General features: G+C 41.4%; 1 protein-coding gene across 2 annotated transcripts; it reads right to left on the minus strand.

Moving 5' to 3' along the window:
* Nucleotides 1–1,541: 1,541 nt before the first annotated feature.
* On the minus strand, nt 1,542–19,420 carry ZBTB1 (zinc finger and BTB domain containing 1). 2 transcript variants are annotated; one of them, XM_040641798.1, is made up of 2 exons: nt 19,270–19,420; nt 1,542–4,755 (listed from the first exon to the last, which is right to left on the minus strand). In XM_040641798.1, exon 2 carries the CDS (start codon nt 4,735–4,737, stop codon nt 2,596–2,598), a length of 2,142 nt encoding a protein of 713 aa, XP_040497732.1. In that variant the 5' UTR covers nt 4,738–4,755; nt 19,270–19,420; the 3' UTR covers nt 1,542–2,595. The 2 variants fall into 2 exon arrangements, with proteins under 2 accessions (XP_040497732.1, XP_008699150.1); XM_008700928.2 differs by lacking the exon at nt 19,270–19,420 and adding an exon at nt 5,725–5,902.
* Nucleotides 19,421–19,766: the final 346 nt, after the last annotated feature.

Consider the following 19,766-nt stretch of genomic DNA (forward strand, 5'->3'; position numbering starts at 1 on the left):
CCTAATTACATACATTATAAAGGCAGGAGGAGAAGGTGGCTTCCACAACGTTGATTCATTGCCTTCACAGCATGGAGGGCAAGAAGCAATAGCAAGGAGTCACAGCTCTGTAATCCCAGCAGAAGGAAGTCAGAGGAAACTGGGTTGGAGAGAGGTGTCTGACATTTTTCATTCCCCTTAAGAGGCAAGCAGCCTTTCAGTGTACTCTCTGCCTTCATAAGACAAATTTGTACATTACACTTATAGAAGCCTGTGCTGCCCTGTAGCTAGTTCCAAAACACAAGGTGTCCTGTGTAATATGAAACTGGGAGGAGACAACACGGTGAGGTGGGGCTTTGTGAAACCATAAACATCTCAGTTATGTAAAGTTAGATCATGTTCAATGTTTATATATTTGCTTGCTAATTGTTGGCTGTTAGTACATGTCAAAACACTAAATCACCCCCACCCCTTTCCCTAATGGAACAGATAATCCTTTTTACAGCGTGGTTGTATTTAGGAAGAACCCTGTTCTTTAATGGTAGGAAGCCACTGTAATAGATTTTCATGAGGGTCACGGAAAAAAGTGATCCCCCTAAAAATTATATCTACCTAAGATACTGTACAAATAGTTTGGAAATTTGGACTGAGTTTATTGTCTCTCTTTACATAAGCCTCTGATGGTCTCTGGGTTTGTTACAGAACTTTTAGCAGGTTCCTATCGGTAATGTATACACCATATTTCATTTAAAGTTGCATTTCAGATTTAATTCCTTGATAAACTACTGTGTCCAAGGCTAAGATGAATCACTTTTCCCGTTTTTTCTGCTATGTGGCTTAAAAAAAAAAAACAAAAAAACTCCTTACTTCTCGTTTATCTTTTAGTGTATTTCCCCCACCTCTATTTCCCATTATTTTGTTCTCCTATCACACGCCTCCTGTACTGTTCTTACTCAACACCGCAGTGTATCCCCACAAATCTCTGAGCTCACACTGTGCTCTAATACTTCTATTTCAATTAGATCTGTGTTAGTCAATATGTCTCTCAATTCTCTTGGCAATTTATTCTCTTATGCAAATTGTATAGAAAAATATGATTTGCATATCTTAAAAATCTGATGTAAACAAAAAGAGCAATGTTGTGAAGTTACTGTTTATAATTACAAATTATACTTTAAATACAGATGTTATTTAAAATCCCTTTCATTATGAGAAGGGTATTACAATGCAAGTAATTCACATTAAAAGGCATTCTATTCAATAGATGTGTTTATTGGTGGGGTCAGTTTTGCCAGTGTTTTAATTTACATGTAATTCATGTAGACCCTGTGTCAGCAACAACTAACAATACTACTTAAACTAAAAAGTGATAAACTATTTCCACTTATATGCTCTGTGATTATTTTATAGTCCTCAAATTTTGTAGTCCTTTACAGAAAAAACAAAAAATAGTAAGAGCATGGTGATAACCTGCAATTTGCCAACACATTTCCTCCAAATCTTAGTATAAAACACAAGACATTTTTTTCCACACTCTACTTTTATAGAACAACCAGATTTGTAATTAATTTCTTTATTTTATTTGATTTATCAATATACATGGCAGCTTTCTCAAATCTCAAAGTAAGTTCCAAAAGTATGTAATTTTAAAGGTGAAAAATCATTTTCCTTTAGATGTCATATTCCTAGAGAGCTATTAAAGTCTATTTATAAACAAAAATAACTGATAAACTAACACACTTTAGAAATCAGAATATCTTAAATTATTTTAAGTGAATACAAGATATGTCTTTTTAATTAACTATCATAGTTAAATTTAATATCACAAAACAAAATGACTTGTCCCCACTAATTTCTCAAGTGGGGTAAAGTCATTGGGTTTTACACTTAATATAAGTTTTAAATGTGATTATTAAATGATAATATTTTATCAATTATAGGAAATATTCATTTATAGGAATTTCCTTAGGTCCATCAATGTTTTTAGGCCAAGTCTGAGCCCATGTCAACCTTCAAGTTTAGAGTCAATACACCTAACCTGCCTAAAAAGCATGTCAATTTAAGAATATGAATTTCAACGATAAGGGGGAAATAAACAGTGGCTAAATCACTGTTCAACTTACCAAAAAAAAAAAAAAAAAAGCTAAAAGTAGATGAGATAGTTTCAAAGAACTAATTACTTAAAAAAAGCTTTTTTAAATAAACACGAATGGCCAATGATGTTGGACTTAAAATTTCACAGGATAACCTTAAAAAAAAAAACAACAAACCCACATAGAAATAGTGAAGTCATCACCTTATGATAAAAAAAAACTAAAGTTTAATAGTCATTGAAGGGGTAACAACCACTTGTAGTCTACATTGAAAAGTAATTTTAATCATAGCTAAAACAAACTAAAATCAAAGAATTCTATTAAGAAATAACAAAAATGATAAACATTTAATAACACCTAAAATGTAGATACTTAAGATCCTAAACAAAAATATTAAAGGTAAAAGGACCTTGAAATTTTCCCCCAACAATTCATCTTAGAAACTCAATTTCTAAATAGCTCATATCCTTTGCTTTGGTGTTTTGTCTGCTAGCAACTAAACATTAGTACAGTAGAAAATGACTTATGTTCTTTTCAAATGCTTGGCATTATAATGTGATCTCATATCTTTCCTCAAATTAAATTTTGCTCCACATATTCCACATGTATACAGATGAACATCCATGTGCTGTTCCAACTGTTCATTATTTGGGAATATCTGAAAGCAGACCTGGCATATAGTCTCACCAGCAGATAAATGAGAAATCATATGCCGTACATGGTCATGTTTTCTGAAGTTTCCTTGATCACAAATGGAACAGACATACCTGGCCATGCCTTTGTGCATATCATTGTGCAGGCGCAACTGACGTTCTCTTAAAAACTGCTTCCCACATGTCTGACAGACAAACTGTTTTTCCTTAGTATGGACAGTATAGTGTTCTCTTAAGTGACACCGCTGGTAAAACCCTTTTCCGCACAGATTACAAAAATGCTTTCGTCTGTGATCTCTTTCGTTTTCTTCCATGATGGCACTCTTAAACACATCCTGGTCCAGGCAGCTGGACATATGTTCCACCACCAGATTTTCAGTCTCAAAACGCTGGCCACAATTAGGACATCGAAAAGGACAGGCAGAATGTTTAAATAACTGCTTTTTTTGGATACTGTTTATCTGGAAATGATTGTCCCTAAAATCATCCAACATTTCCACAAACATATCTCTTATTTCCGACTGCTCGTCAGGGTTCTCCTCCAGGTCCATCTTCTCCTCCGTACTCCCTAACCCGTTCATCGTCAGGTCTTGGGGCTCCCCGCATCTCTGAGCATGCTCCTGAAGCTGCCTCCCCTTCACGAGGATCTGGCCACACTTCCCACACGCGCAGATATTTTCAATGTGTTTGGCTAAGTAATGGGACGACAGGTCCTCCTCAGTTATCGTGAGTCCGCACAGCTCGCAGGATGCGTTTTCGGCATCCTCCTGTACCGGACTGCTGTTGTTAGGGGGCCTCAGGTTTTCTAGAGCGCCTCTTTCATCGGCATTCATCGACATCCGGGGTTTTAGAGTCTTCCTACCACTCTTCTTAATACCGAGGTCCTCTTCAACATAGTATCTGTAAAATGGCTCTTCGGGTTCATCTTCTAATTCGTCGTTGTCAGTGGACTCATTACAGTCTTTATCGGTAACTTTAATGATGTTGAAGTCTTTCAGTTCGTCTGTAGGAATATCTTCCGGCTCCATCTTGATAATGATTCGCTTCCTCTCAGCAGCTCTGCTTTTTTCTTCGCCGGCCAGTTCCGACTCCACTGTGCTACTCTTCCTGCTGCCGGTGGTCGACGTCGAGTCGTCTGCAGCCTGGCTGGAGTCTCCTCGGTATTTGTCTGTCTGTGTAGAAAATGCTTTGGAAGATTCCTTTTCGCCAAATTCGGCTTTGATATTACCATCTTTTCCATCTCTAATATCTACTATTCTGTGATAGGATCTCGTGTTTTGGTACGAATGCCTGTTGGTACAGGTTAGCACGTGCTCATCTAACAACTTTTCACAGCTGAAGCCAAATCCACAACTATCACAGGTGAAGCTCCGTCCAAAGCGCCGTGACACGCGTTCTTTTGGAGTAGACAATTTGGACACAGAGCTTTTCTTACATACATCAAATAGTGGTTCGGGAAAATTGCCTAATTGTAAAGACTCTTCATCGGGCTCTCGATTGTGTGGCGTATTTACTGTTGAACTCGGCTCTGCGCACCACCTATTGGCTTCGCTGCCATTTCTAGCCACCGTGTCTTCATACATTCTTACCCCAAATATCATTTTGCTGTTCTGTTTGCTAGAAGCAGAAGATGAACATTTTGAACTAGAACAGTCTGCGTCCTGTATGTCTTCTAAGCAGTCGGGAACGTTGTACAGCTGCAGGTAGTTCATGGCCACTTTAAACTGCTCAAAACTGGAGGGAGCAGTCATAATTTTTCCTAAGTACATAAACTGCAAAATGAGGTCAAAACACTCGGCACTAATTTTCATGTTGCTGAGATTCAGTTGTGCAGTACTGTGCTGATGGTTCATGAAAAACATTCTAAAATAGGAGCTACAGGCAGCCAGCACGGCTTTGTGCGCTTGAAAGTAAATGTCATCGATGGCAATGCAACAGTCACAGAGAAAACCCCACTCCCTTTGGTTGTTTAGCTGCTGAAGGACGTAGCTGCTGTGGCTGGGCTTTGCCATCTTCTATTGATTAGAGACCTATGTGAAACAAAGACATTAAAGTCAGACAAGGGAGCTTTAGAAAAGCACTTGAAAAGAAAAATCACTTTGATGATACATTGGGACTTGCGTGATTTTGCTATTACAATAAAGGTATAAAAGAGCTCTCCACTCTAATGTAGCAAAACTCAAATAATATATACCTGAATCATTTTTCAGATGTGAAGATGAAGATAACCCAGCCATTTATTCAAGCTTATTTGGATTTTAAGAAACAGAAGCTAAGGTATCCAAAGCAAAAACCATCATTTTGGTTTCATCACAACTCTATGGGGTAAAGTGTATCCTAAATGTGAAAGGAAAAAGTTTAAAAGTACCTGAAGGATACAAACGGTGAAAGAAAATAAAATAGCAACTTAAACTGAAAGTACGTAACTGAATTGCAGAGTATTAAAAACTTCTCACAAAATCGATATTAAGGAACTACCGCGCATTTTTAAGTGTGATGAGTGTATCTTGGCTGTGTTAAAAGAGTTCCCATCTTTTAGATATACATACTGACATATAGATGAAATGATATAATCTAAAACATACTAGAAAATAATCCAGTGAGGTGGGTGTGGGGACTATAGATGATACAAGATTGGCCATGTGTTGATAACTATTGAGGCTGGGAGACAGGTATAATTCTGTTTTTGTATGTTTGAAAATTTCCATAGAAAAAATTCTATTTAAAATGCTTATTAGAGTATATGGAAATGGCAACAAGCAAATAGGTTTGCTCAGTGCTTTTCCCTTGATTATTGGAGAAGCAATCATTCTGCAGAGTCAGAGTATGTCTTACATTGCTGGGCATGCACTTTAGGGTACAACAAAGCAGTGGGTCCATTACGGAAAGAGGTGTCTATCCTCAAATGGTATTTCTTCCTTTTTTAATTGTTAAAAAAAGTATACAAAGTAACATGTGCAAAAAATTCAAATATATAAGTAAAGAGAATAAAAACACACCTTAGGTCGCATACCTCTTCCCAGAGGTAACCTCTCCAAAGACTCTGGATTGTGTATCTTCAGATCTGTTTATATGTATCCATACAGAGTCGACAGATATTGAGTACCTACTATGTGCCCAGACACATAGTTTTTGCTCTTGTAGGTTTTTTTTTTTTTAACCACCTAAATGGTATCATCTTTTTTTCCCCCCCAAGGTTTTATTCATTTATTTGACAGAGAGAGAGCACAAGCAGGGGAAGCTACAGGCAGAGGAAGAGGGAGAAGGCGGCTCCCCGAAGAGCAGGGAGCCCGACGCAGGGCTCAATTCCAGGACCCTGGGATCATGACCTGAGCCAAAGGCAGATGCTTAACCCACAGAGCCACCCAGGCGCCACCTAAAATGGTATCATTCTATATATACCTTTCTGCAACTAGTTTTCTTCACTGAACATATGGTAGACACTATAAATATTATTAATGTAGTGAGTTGAGTTTGGGTGAAGAGGGAGAGGAAAACATTAAAAGCATTAGAAGCCCTATCCACTATATTATAAAACTAAAATAAGATCCAGGTTTAGCCTCAATTTTTAATCTGTATACACAAAACTTCAGAATCTTATCTTCTACTTAAAAACAAGTTCCTACACAATCTGAGCATAAAAAGAACATTTAACAAGCTGTTCAGAGAAATAAAATGTTCACTCTCAGTCCCCAAACCCTTCAATCCCTGCAGGGGTAATTAAGAGGTATCTACAGCTTATTTCCACCTGCTTTTTATCTGTCCGTCACAGATCACGTGGATCACATACCCCTTTTCCCCACTACCTGAAGACCCATCCTACCTCCTTCTTCCTGTTCTTCCTGCCTAATGACAGAGAGTTGCATAGCCGTGTGCCTCTACTGAAAGGAAGGTGGCCTTTAAGGAGACCTACTGTCTTCTTAAACTTGCAACCACTGTACCACTTTTGTAAGCCAGGTCAAACATGTCAAATATGTACAATCTTTCAAGCTTTTCAACCGTCTGTAAATCAGATGTCTGTACCCAATGAGGAAGCATGCTCAGTATGTACCTAAATACAAAAAGCAATATATGCACAAAGATAGTCATCAATATGCTGTTTATAATTTGAAATGCCTGGTAATAGGGAGTTGTAAGTGAACAAAGGTAAATCCACCTTTACCAAGGTAAATCCACTACTTAAAATTCACTGACATATGGCCTTTAAAAATTATATAAACAACAAACAACAACAAAACCTTACTCAAAGGGTGAAAAAAAAAAAAAAAGGAAAACACACACACAGAGACACACATACACACACACATAAATGCTGACCCCCCCCCAAGCCCATTTTATATACAATGAGATTTCTAGGTCTATAGTCATTCTGTGGGATTCAGAGAGAACTTTAATGGGTAATAAAGAGAAGAGGCAAAAGGATAGATGTTATCTCAAAAAAAAAAATTCTTACTAATAAGAGTTGTTAAAAAATGAAACAAACTCTTTTGGAGGACAGTGGATGCCCTGCATGGAAGAGGGATGAAATGCCATTGAGGATAATATGATACAAGGAAAAGAACACAGGCTTCGGATCCGAAAGACCCGAGTTCCAATGTGCCTTTGCCACCTTATTTACCTTCACTGACCCCAAGTTTCCTGACCTGTCAGGGTGGTGATAATAACATGTCAAAAAACATATCAGGGGCACCTGGGTGGCTCAGTCAGTTAAGCGCCTGCCTTCAGCAGATCGAGTCCTGCATGGGGCTCCCTGCTCAGTGGGGAGCCTCCTTCTCTCTCTGCCCCTCCCTCCTGCTCTGCTCTATCTCTCGCTCTCAAATAAACAAAATCTTAAAAAACAAACAAAAACACATCAAACACGAGGATTCATAGAAGCAATGTGTAAAACGTATAGTTCTTGACATGTGATAATTAATGGAAGTAAGACTGTCAGCTGCTTATTCAAGCATCAGGAGCTAAGTTTGACTACATAATCTTAAAATTTCCTTCCAAACAGGAGTCCAGAAGAAAGCCAGCAGTTAATCTGTAAAGACTTTCGGGTTTTAAATCCCTGTGCTTCAGGGGCGCCTGGGTGGCGCAGTCGTTAAGCGTCTGCCTTCGGCTCAGGGTGTGATCCCGGCGTTAGGGGATCGAGCCCCACATCAGGCTCCTCCGCTGGGAGCCTGCTTCTTCCTCTCCCACTCCCCCTGCTTGTGTTCCCTCTCTAGCTGGCTGTCTCTGTCAAGTTAATAAATAAAATCTTTAAAAAAAAACAAACTCCTGTGCTTCAAATAATGACATAAAGAGCTTAAAAGTTCCAAGAACTCTTATAATTTAAATGGAAAGCAGTTTTACCGCCCACCACCAAACCTGGTGCAACGACGTACAACACCGACGTGACCGGCACCGCCACAGCTTCGGCCGCAATTCACTTAAGTTCGTAAAAGACACTCCGTGTGAACATAAACCAACCACGAAAACAAGAGCACCAGTGGCATTTTACTGCACATTTGTTAATGCAACAAATATGCACTGAGCGCTCTGGGGCGCCAGAATCTATGACGTCCTGAGAACCGGCAACCACATGGGTGTTCTGCAATCTCGAGGACACACCATGGAGAATCTTGGCTTTTTCTACATCGGTGACTTCCCTCAACACGTATTCAGTAAAGTACCTCCTCTATGGAAGAAGGCATCATGCTCTGGGGGAGAGACTGAAGGGCTCCGGGTCAGAAAGGCATGGGTATGAACCCCACTGTCTTCGGATGTCTCTCTATATCCATCCCTACCTTCCCCTCACAGCTTGAGGCTGCACAAAAGTCATGCTAACACGACAGCTTCCAGGCTGATCCAGAACTGCAGTCTCATCAGTGCAAACATCCATGTTCCAGTAAAACGGACTTTAAAAGGTAGGGTAACTTTTAATAACAGTCCCACACATAGTAGTACCAACAACTTTGTTCTTGTTACACCTCAGAAAAGCTTGGAGAAGGCCTAATAACACAAAACAAAACAAACCCCTAAAAAACAGAAAAAAGAAAAGAACTAGGGCATGGAATCAGGGGTGAGGGATCTAAATTCCTATGAGACTTTTAGCTTATCTCTTGAGAATTTTGCATTAAAATTTTAAAAAATTTATTCACTTACTAATTAAAAACAATTTCACTCCAATTCCAAGAGAAGTTTTCTCCTTTCAATTTTTTGATATTCTTAATAATTCTACCAAAAAACTTTATCTTATAAGACAGTTGCAAACATTTTAAATAAAAGGATTGCTTATATTTTAGCTGTTCTTGTTTTTAATTCCAGTAAAGTGAACACACAGTGTTATACTAGTTTCAGGTGTGCAATTTAGCGATTCAACACCTGCATACAACACCCAGTGCTCATCACAAGTGCCCTCCTTAATTCCCAACCCCTATTTAATCCATCCCCCCACCCACTTCCCCTCCGGTAGCCATCAGTTTCTCTAGAGTTAAGAGTCTGTTTCTTGGTTTGCCTCTGTCTCTCTTTATTCCCCTTTGTTCATGTGTTCTGTATCTTAAATTCCACATATGAATAAAATCATCTGGTATTTGTCTTTCTCTGCCTTATTTCGCTTAGCATTATACTCTCTAGCGCCATCCATGTCATTGCAAATGGCAAGACTTCATTCTTCTTTATGGCTGAATAATATTCCATTGTGTGTATACACCACAACCTCTTTATCCATTTATCAATTAATGGACACTTGGGCTGCTTCCATATCTTGGCTATCATAAGTAATGCTGCTATAATCATAGGGGTGCATATTTTCCTTTGAATTAATATTTTGTATTCTTTGAGTAAACATCCAGAAGTGCAATTGCTGGACCATAGGGTAGTTCTATTTTTAACTTTTTGAGGAACCTGCATACTGTTTCCCACAGTGGCTGCATCAGTTTGCATTCCCACAAACAGTGCAAAAGGGTTTAGCTGTTCTTGTCTTAAAACTGAAATCTGTGATTGCTTTTGTGTTACTAGCTGTATCGCTGGTGAAACAAGTTTTATTACAGCTAGAAATCAAGGACTCCAGGAGAGTAGGACTTCAAATACGATCCAGAGCCAAGGGTTCTAAGGCCAGAAGGATATCTGTATGCATGCGGTGCTCCCGGAAGAGAAAGGAGTTAGGTGATGCGAAACATTTTACACTGAATTTTTAAATTTTTAGTTTGAAAGTTTCATCTCATTCAAAAACAGCTGCCAAGCACATTCAGCATATTAACTTAGATACCCAAGATTTTTAGAGTTTAGAGAGATCTAATCTGGTCCAACATTCTTATTTCATGGAAGGGCAAAGATCTAAGACTGTTAAACAGTGTATCAAGGGGATAGTTAACTGTGGTAAAGTAGGTACTAGGATTATAGGACAGACTTCTGACCACCCAGGTGGGTACTATGGGACTATAGTCCCACCACTTGGGACTATGTAATGTGCCCTTCTGCAAAGAACACTCAGCAAGGACTGCGCAGGAATCCTTAATACAGGGTTTACTGGCCGGGTGCTCTTGGACAAGCGACTACCCACATCTGAACTCTATCTGTAATGTTTTATCTATATCGGTGCATCCAGTCATAGATGTGTTCCCTACATTACACCGTGTAAGCTATTTCAGTACTTTCTCACTGACATAGTAGGGTATCAGAAATACTTTTCCTTCATCACTATAAATCTCTTAAATTGGAAAAAAACAGCTTTGCTGAAGTTTCTTTTGCCTCTACCTTAATCAAATGATAATTGAAGGGCCTATAAATGAGCATACAAACTGAATGAAGAAGTAACTTAAAGTAATTTTGGAGTGACTCCTTCTGTAAAGCAAATAATGTCTTTTTAATGTGTGCCATAGACCAAGGAGGCTCCCCTGGGGACAATTCGCATAGCCTCAATGAGAATCTGCAGCAGAGCCTAGCATTAGACTCTCAGTTCACTGCCCCAATCTCTGAACTGCTAACAATTACCTCTGGATTTCAAAGGTCATTCAGGTATATACATTCTCTTTCTCATATCTATTTCTGTGTCTTCTATGATTGGATATGTGTATATGGATTTATTTTGAGGGTTATAGACTGTCCTTTTAAAAAGCCTGAAGTGAAATGACAGGATTCTCTTACGTTAATAAATCAGAGTATCAATGTATTGAACACCTACAACATTCCTAACACTGCATAAAGCATTGAAGTAGAAGGTGGAGAAGGATGGTAAACATAGAGCTAACTACATATGAGGAATTAAATTCTGAACCAAGAAACAATCTGAGAATAATTAAGTATTAAATTATACTGAATAAAGTTCAGCAAGAGTTAGAGGGGGGAAAAGCATGATTGTACTAGAACAGTAGGCTTTAGGAAGGATGTAGAATTTAAGTGAAACCTTAATGAATGAGTAGGATAGAGAAAATAGAAGGCAAGGGGAAAGGCATTGCAGGTATCTGTGTAAGTGTATAGGTAAAGAGCTGGGAGAGGGGTACACAGCAGCATAAATAAAAGCATGCAAATGGAATGGGAGGGAAAGCAGATAGGCTTTACTGGACTGGTACATGAGGTTATAAAGGTAGAGTAAACGACAACCGTAATACAACAATAATGGGAATAGCCAACATTTGTTAAGCCTTACTATCTATCAGTGGTCAGGCTCTAGTCTAAGCAGGTGTGTGTGTGGGGGGGGTGCATATACGTACGTGTGTGTGTGTGTGTGTGTGTGTGTGTGTATAACGTGTATTCGTACGCAATGTTATACAACTTCTGTAAGGCCACAGAGGACTTGGTGGGATTAGAACACGAGCAGCATGACTCTTGAGCCGGAGGTCATTACCTCAGTGATTTTGTCACCTATAAAAATAAGGTCACCCTGGCGAAATTCTTTCCTAGAATATCATTTTCCAAAGTATACGGTCCAATGTCTAAACTTAAGTTCCTTAGGTTTTCTCCTTGAAATTTCCAGGAAGAACCCGTTCTGCAGATGCTCCTAAAGTCTTACTTCAAGGCACTTAAATGACAGACACAATCAAGGTTGACATTTTTTTCACTTTTTAGAACAGGCATTCTGGCTGGTTATTAGACTGTAAATTCAGCACTTAGCACAGGAAGTTCTGAAATTATAATTGGGTTATGTTCCCAAACTTTATTTTTAAGTTAGTTATTTGGAACTTGAAACACATATTCCCATAGAAACAATGCTATAAATGGTGAGTCAGTCCTATGCTCACACCCTAAAATCTTTTAAAACCCTAATGCAGCTTTACATCAGTCCTAAGAGTGCTACAGCATGACTTTTATCATTTGCACTAACAGGGGTGCCATACAGCAATGCCTACCTCACTGACCTCCAAAGGAAACGGATGAGACTGGATGGCCTTTGTGCCCCCGGTGCCGAGCACACACTGCCCACAGAGCTGGCACTCGACGCATGCTTGTTCAAATGAAGCATTAAGAAGAGCCCAGGACGCAGGCACCAATAGGCTTGGATACCAACTCTATCACTTATTTAGCTACGAGGAAACATCTTCACTTCTCTAAACCTGCTTTTCTCATCCATAAGGATAATATACTCCTCACAAGGTTCTCATGTAAATTAAAGCAACAATTTCTTCTTGCCTTTTTAGTCACGCATAATACAATTTTCCTTAAGTATTAATGTCATCATTGCGAACATAGTTCATAGAATTTTACAAAGTGATCAAGTTCAACCCGATGCTTTATAGATGAGAAAACAAACTGAGGCCGTAAGAGGTTCAGGGACATGCTCAAGGTCACTTCCAGTTTTAGTGGCTGACAGCAATGGCCCTTGGCTCCTCAACCCCGGTCCCCAAGTACAGAACCAACTGGCTGTCTGCTTTCTCCTCTGCATTGTGTTTTGCTGAAATACAGGAGCTCTTCAAATAGGCAAGGGTGGTTTGCACCTACACAAAACGGCCTGAGACTGCTGTGCTTTGGGAGACTGTGGTTTGTTGGCTGGTTAATGTTTTTCTGCCTCCTTGCTTGTCAAGCCAACAGCTATCACTTCTAAAAGGGGTGCTGATCTCCCGCTGCCCACCATTTCAATCTGTTATGGGTTATGAAATTAGACAAAAACTCACTGAAGCTGAATTTACATAATTTAATTTTCTGAGAGGACCTCGGTAAGTAATCTGTAAGATTAAGATTTCAATTCCTGCACTTTGTTTCATCTATTTTACTTGCTGATAGGCAACAATCTGCTTTCGTCTTGCTTCTGGCCAGGGGACTGGAGAGCTGAGGTTGCCAACCAAATAACTTCTGAATAAGTGAGGTGTTACTACAGGTAAGCTGCTAGGTCTAGGAAATAAATTTATCCACATAGAAAGCAAAGTGAACACAGTGGCTTCTGGAATATTTCTCTCTCCCTCCAGAAGGAGAAGAGAGGAGCACCTGGGTGGCTCAACTAGTTAAGCACTGGACTCCTGGTTCCACTCAGGTCATGATCTCAGGGTCCCAGGAATGGGCCCTGCATCAGGCTCTGTGCTCAGGATTCCACTTCAGGATTCTCTCCCTCTGCCCCTTCCCCCACTCATGCTCACACATGCGCGCTCTCTCAAATAAGTAAATGAAACTTAAAGGAAAAAAGAAGTAGAGAAGTATTTAATGCAGGCAGTCTCTGCATTTTGAGCTTCTTCTTAAAGAGGCAACATGGCATCTTCTGACCACTAGAGGGCACCGTGTGAACAGTAGGCTTCTCTCACAAAAAGCAGCTTTACCAGGAAGTCACCTTTTTGCACGTGGCACTGGTATTCTTCGTATTCTTAGGGTTCATTTTGTGGAACTTATATCTATTCCAAAGTGCCTCTGTGACTTTGGGACCCACCTAAATCTGCTCCTCCCCCTGTATTCTCCGCCTCGGCTGGCAGTGCCGTGCACCAATCACCCAGGCTGCTTGGGAGTCACCTGGGACTTCTCCCTTCCTTAATAGTTAACTATTAAGTCTCAGCAATTTTCTAGTATTTCTCAGATCTGCCCCACTATTCCATGCCTACCTTCCCTGCCCTCCTGAGGCCTCTAACGTCACTCCTGAGTTATACAACAGGCTCCCGAGCTGGTTCCTCAAATCCATCCTTCACCCTCAAACAACTAATAACAAAAAATCAGACCAGACCATTCTCCTGCTTAAACCCTTCAATGGTTCCCTTCACATATTCTCAGGCTCAAGTAAAAACTCCTTAGCAAAGCCAACAGTGCCCACCCATCAAGTTTTATGTTTGGCTACTTCTTGCTTCAAACTTCATGTTCAAGCAGCATAAAACTGCTTGCCCTCTCCACTCTGCCCCCCTAAGCCCACCTTACTTACTTAATGTATTTCTTAGCTCCATTTTTATTCATGCCAATCGGTTCCTCTGCCTGAACCTCCCACATATCTAAGCAGCAGCTTATCACCTCCTCCAGAAAACCTTCTGTAATACCTCCCTCTCCCACTATTTTAGGTTTTCATACTCTGTATCATCTCCTTATTTTGCACTTATTATGCTATATTTTAATCATCATAACAGTAACATAAAGTAGGTGTTAACACACAGACGAACCAGACTGCCTGGGTTCAAATTCTGGCTTTGCCACTTATTAGGTATGTGACCTTGAACAGGCTGCATAAGCAATTTGTGCCTCAATTCTCATCTGAGAATGGGGATGATAATCCTTCTTAGTGTTATCACAAGGCAGTGGCTGCGAAGGAGTAAATGCTAAGTAAGGTTTGGCTACCACAGTTATCTATGTGTCTGTCCATAGGTCTCCCCACTAGATTATGAGCAACCTGAGGCAAGGCAGTTAGCTTGTTTCTGTGCAATATAGTAAGTATTCAGTAAATGCTCTTGGAAGGAGCAGCTGGTGGGACGGCTCTAGGACAACGGGAAGTTCTACCCAGGCTCCTCTCCTCAGCAGATACACACATCTTTTTAATTTGTATTACCTCTAATTTTTCCAATTATAACCACCTTTTTCTTGTTTAATTCCAACCAAATCCCTGAAAATTTCACTTATCTAATTAAAAGTCAATAAAATGAAACCAATAAAAAGAGTATCATAAAAAAGTGTGTTCATTCTAAGAAGCTTAACTCCATTTTTAAGCCTTAAACCTATTTAAGATTTAAGATTCCCCTTCATCCCCAGGACCTACCACAGCGAAAGCCTTCATGCTTTCACATGTGCTATGCTATTCCCTTTGCTCAGAACTTTTCCATGTCCAGCTCACTCTCTCTGGAAAGTGTTTTGTTTTTCCTGATCCCAGGATAATGCAGATGCCCCTCTTCTGTGCTTCCAAAACAGCCCCTACCTACAACTATACGGTGACAAAAAAAAATGTATCATCCAAACTGAATGTTGTGTCTATCACCACACTCTTGGCAGGGATTATAATTATGTGGCTCCCTTGCTTTGCCGTAAGCTCCTCGAGATCAAGGCATTGTCTTAGTTATCACTGTATCCACTGAGCCTTTAACAACTGCCTGGCATTTAGTTGATATTTGATCAATTCTGAATGAATAAATGTTGAAATAGGTGTTTTATTTTGCTTATCAATTCCTTCCTTCTTTTTTTTTTTTAAAGTAATCTCTACACCCACCATGGGGCTCAAAGTCATGACCCTGAGATCAAGAGTCACATGCTCCACCGACTGAGCCTGCTAGGCACTCAATTTTTGTATTATTTCAATCATGGCAACTTTTGCATAGTGGTCAAAAATTTACAAGCAATTTCCCATACATTAAACAACTGATTCTCACAACAACCCTGAGATAGGTATTTTCACTACCCTCATTTTGTGAATGAGGCAACAAGTTTAGTGGTTGATACTGAAGTGCTCATCTTATAAGTAGAAGATGGGACTCAAACTCTGGAGTCTTGATTCAGAACCCTGAGTTTCAGCTTTTATAAACCAGACAGCACTCTTCCTGGCAATGACTATTAACTGGAGTGCCGCTTTGGAACGCCCTGAGCCTCCCAGTCACCCACTCTCACACAGCCCCATATTGCAGGCAGAATGCCCTGCCCCCTCCCCATCTCCTCTTCCATCTGCTGACTCCCACGGCCCATCAGAGCAAGCCCTTCCCTAATACTAAAAGATGTAAAGTGGGGTTGGAGCTCTTTAGTTATCTTGAAAAAAAAAGGATTATGTGTATCTCACACAGATAACAAATGAAAAATCTGGTTGGTGATTTAATTCCTTAATTTTCCAATATTATTTGGAAAACGATTTTAAACTCAAAGCAGAGTAGTGTAAAAACAAAACAAAACAAAAAAACCCATGTCCCCAACACTCAAATAATTGTTGTGATTAAACTTCTATGTACTATTTTGGGTCTTTGTTTTCAGAACATCATCAACCACTTCACACTCATTCTTCTTGAACATACCAGGCTAAGTAATAATAGATTCTGCACTTTGACTAAGATCTCTTGTAGTTACCATACAGCCACAATGTTAGTTAGAAATCTATCTTAAATACGTGCCGTCTCCTCCCATGCCACATCGAAAACCTGCACAGTCATTAATCTCCTTCTTCATTCTAATTCTCTTCCTTCGTGTTTGGCATGCTACCTCTAGCTACTGATCAAGGGAAACCCTTCACACCACATCAGCACAGGGATATCTGGGCAGTGGTCTTCATAGCAAGTATGGCCACTCCTTTCCTCCCAACTATGAAATTATGAAACTCTCTACAAACATGAAGCTTTTGGGTGGTTGTTTTTTTTTTTTTTTAAGGAGTTTGGCCAGTATAAATCAACCCATCAGAGGCTGGACATCATCATTAGCATGAAAAACTGTGAGAACTAGCCCACCGAGGTAAATACTTCGTAAGGACAAACTTAAAATAGCAACCCTGTTCTATTTAAACGCTCACGTCTGTTACTTGATCATAGAATTTTAAACCAGTCCAATGCAAAACACTCCTTTTCTCCACCTAGTCAATTCTCACCAACCTGAACAGGGAATAGAGAACATAAGGCCATGAATCATCACAGGCCATCCTTAGGTAGGGTGAGGCATACACAACAGCACAGTTATGATCAAATGTTGCCTCTTCTTGTTTTAAACAAGGAATTGACTACTAACAGTTATTATCTCTGGGTAGTGGCAATCAGAATGATTTTCATTTTTGTATTTTATGCACTCTAATACAGGTTGAATTTTTACAAAGAGCATGGATCTTATAAGTATTTCCACTTTGAGAAAAAAATAGAATATACATGAATCACTTTTAATCTGGTTCACATAAAAGCATATAAGATTAACAATGTCAATTTTTCAGGGTAACATATACTAGCACAAGAAAAAAATAATCAGGAGAATACATCCTATGGAGACCAAAGTGACCTCTCAAGCAGATGTTTTTCAAATACAACTCAATTTTTTTGGAAGACAACAGACTACCGCTTAAAAAATAAAAACCTATCGGGGGCGCCTGGGTAGCACAGTCGTTAAAGCGTCTGCCTTCTGCTCAGGGCGTGATCCCGGCGTTCTGGGATCGAGTCCCACATCGGGCTCCTCCGCTGGGAGCCTGCTTCTTCCTCTCTCACTCCCCTGCTGTGTTCCCTCTCTCACTGGCTGTCTCTCTGTCACATAAATAAATAAAATCTTAAAAAAAAAAAATAAATAAAAATAAAAAAAAATAAAAACCTATGGAAACTCTTCTGCCTTTGTATTCCAAATGGTTGTCTCCCCTTTGGGCCAGAAGGTTAATAGCCAAGGCTTAGCATTTTCCTGGCTGGAGGAGGAGAGGCCTGAAAGAAGGCACTTTTCTCATACATTAGGAGAGCAAATGGTGCTACAAGGAACACAGAAACACTCTTAAAAAGCTCCATGAACTTATCTTCTCCAGAGCCTGGCAAAAGAGAATAAGGAAACAGTACAAAAATTTAGCACTGTTAATGTGAAATCACAACACAAGGTCAAGAGCAAGTGGCCAAGACTAAAGACTGGGCTCATGCCCCGCTAAGCTCCTGGTTAAATATGGTTTCTTTTTTCTTTTACAATGATACACCAGGGCTCCTCCACTACTCCCCCAAAGAAGGCCATCCCATTGGAATGGGTTGAACAGAAAAGCTTCAGGAAAGGCCACGCAATCTGAGTTATTCTATACCGTAAAAATTTGCTCGTAATGGAGAAATCTCTTAAAATTAATATAAGATGTTAATTAAAGGCTCTACTGCAGACTGTCTTTATTGATCTCTGAAAATAGTTTCACATGGACTATGTTTCAATTTTCTCTAAGATGAGGAAGCCCCCATCTAGCTCCCAAAGCCATTCAGTTATTATTGAGACTATCAGATTGCCAGCAAGTGAATCAACAGGAAATTTTGAGGCTGTAATGACCAGCCATCATTCAAGCTTCACCTTTTTGTATCCCAATTCTCCCCATCACATCCATTTGCACTCTCAAAACTTCATAGAACCAAATTTCTTCGTTTTAAAGAAGGTGGTGATTGCTTTTAAGTTAACGTGAGAACTGCATCCTTCACATTTCTGCTCCAAAGGGCCTTGAACTTCAAATCATGGAACTGATTCTAAGACGCCTCAAAAAGCCTGGAACCACTCCTTGGGTTCGTGAAAATTGTTCCTGTAATAGTTTTCCTGCCGTGAGACAGTGAGACATACCGTATGGAAATACACTCAAGCCAATGCAGAATCTGCGCGTACCTACCACGTTTAAGCTCGATTAGAGTTATCATTACACACATAAAAATGCACTACTGTCCCCAGAAAACATCAAGGACTTTCATCGACATCTCCCCGACGCTCCCAATTTGGAAAAGGTCATGTCAACCTTTCAGATCATACAGACGCGTTCGTGGCTTAGTTTACCTAAGACCGGGAGGGTGGCTGAGCTCAGACCCAAGCCTACATATTTTAGTGGTAACGACTCCGATCAACACCCAACACATTTGCCGAACACTTACAGAACTTCTAGCAAGCGCCCACCACTGGAATCGAAAGCACTTTCTTCCCAGGAAACACATCTTTTCCACCGAAAAATCCCAAACCCGAGACCCACTACTTTTTACTGAACAAAAAGCGTGTGTGCCGGCAAGAGGGGGTGAAAAAGAGCGTGGCAAGAATTTGCACGGCTCTTAACGCCTCCTCCCTCGGAGCGCGCCCAAGTCTGCGGCCTCGGGCTCCGGGACACTTCCCCTCCCACCCGCCGAGGAGCCGCAGCTGTAAGTTGAGAGAAGCGGGCTCTAGGCACGTCAATCAACCGGGTCCTCCCGCCTCCCGTCTACACCTCCCCTCCCCCCCCCCCCGAAAAAAATAAAGGCAGAGAAAGAAAGGGAAAAGAAGGTAACTAATTTGGGAACTAGTCTCCGCGGGGGCTTCGCCTCCTACCCAGGGAGGCCGCACGTCCCGGACCAGGCGCGCTGGCGAACGGCGGGATCTAGCAGGCGGCCAGGCAGCCGCCAGTCGCCGGGTCCTCGCGGCGCGTCCGCCGCACTCTGGATCCCCGCACGGGTCGGCACCGCTCCGGCCCCGCACTCCGCCAGGCCCGCGGCCCGCGTCCTCCCGCCCGGGCCAAAGTTGCGCAAATAGCCCCACAACTGGCAGATACTCACCGGCCGCAGCAGGAACCGGGGCTGCGGAGGTTTTAGGGAGTTTAAGGCAAATCAGCCACGGGAAAGGCGGGCGGAGGCGAAGGGGCCGCGAGCTGCAGTGGCGGCGGCGCGCGGCGTTCGGGCTGGGCTGCGCGGAGAGGCTCTGGCTCTGCCAGGGACTGTGCTGCAACAAAGGACTTCCGCTGCCGCACAGCCGCGCCTGCCGCACCGCACTGAGCCGGCCCCGCTTACGCGGCGACTCCGGGTCTGCCCACCAGTTCGCTGCGGCGTCCGCCAGCCTTCCCCTCCCTCTCGCCCGCCCACCCACTCCGCCGCTGGCTGCTAGGGGCACCCGCGGTCGCCTGTTTGTTTGCAACAAGTTTCTGCGTCGGGCTCCGGGGAGGCTGGCGCAACCCGCACCGCGGGGGCCGGCGCGGCGGCGGCTTTACCACCCCTCTCGCCCCTCTCCCAAGGGTAGGCTTGGGACCTCCTCCTCCTCCTGTTTGCACAGCTGGATG

This window comes from Ursus maritimus, unplaced genomic scaffold, assembly GCF_017311325.1.
Source record: "Ursus maritimus isolate PB19 unplaced genomic scaffold, ASM1731132v1 scaffold_25, whole genome shotgun sequence".
Taxonomy (NCBI): domain Eukaryota; kingdom Metazoa; phylum Chordata; class Mammalia; order Carnivora; family Ursidae; genus Ursus; species Ursus maritimus.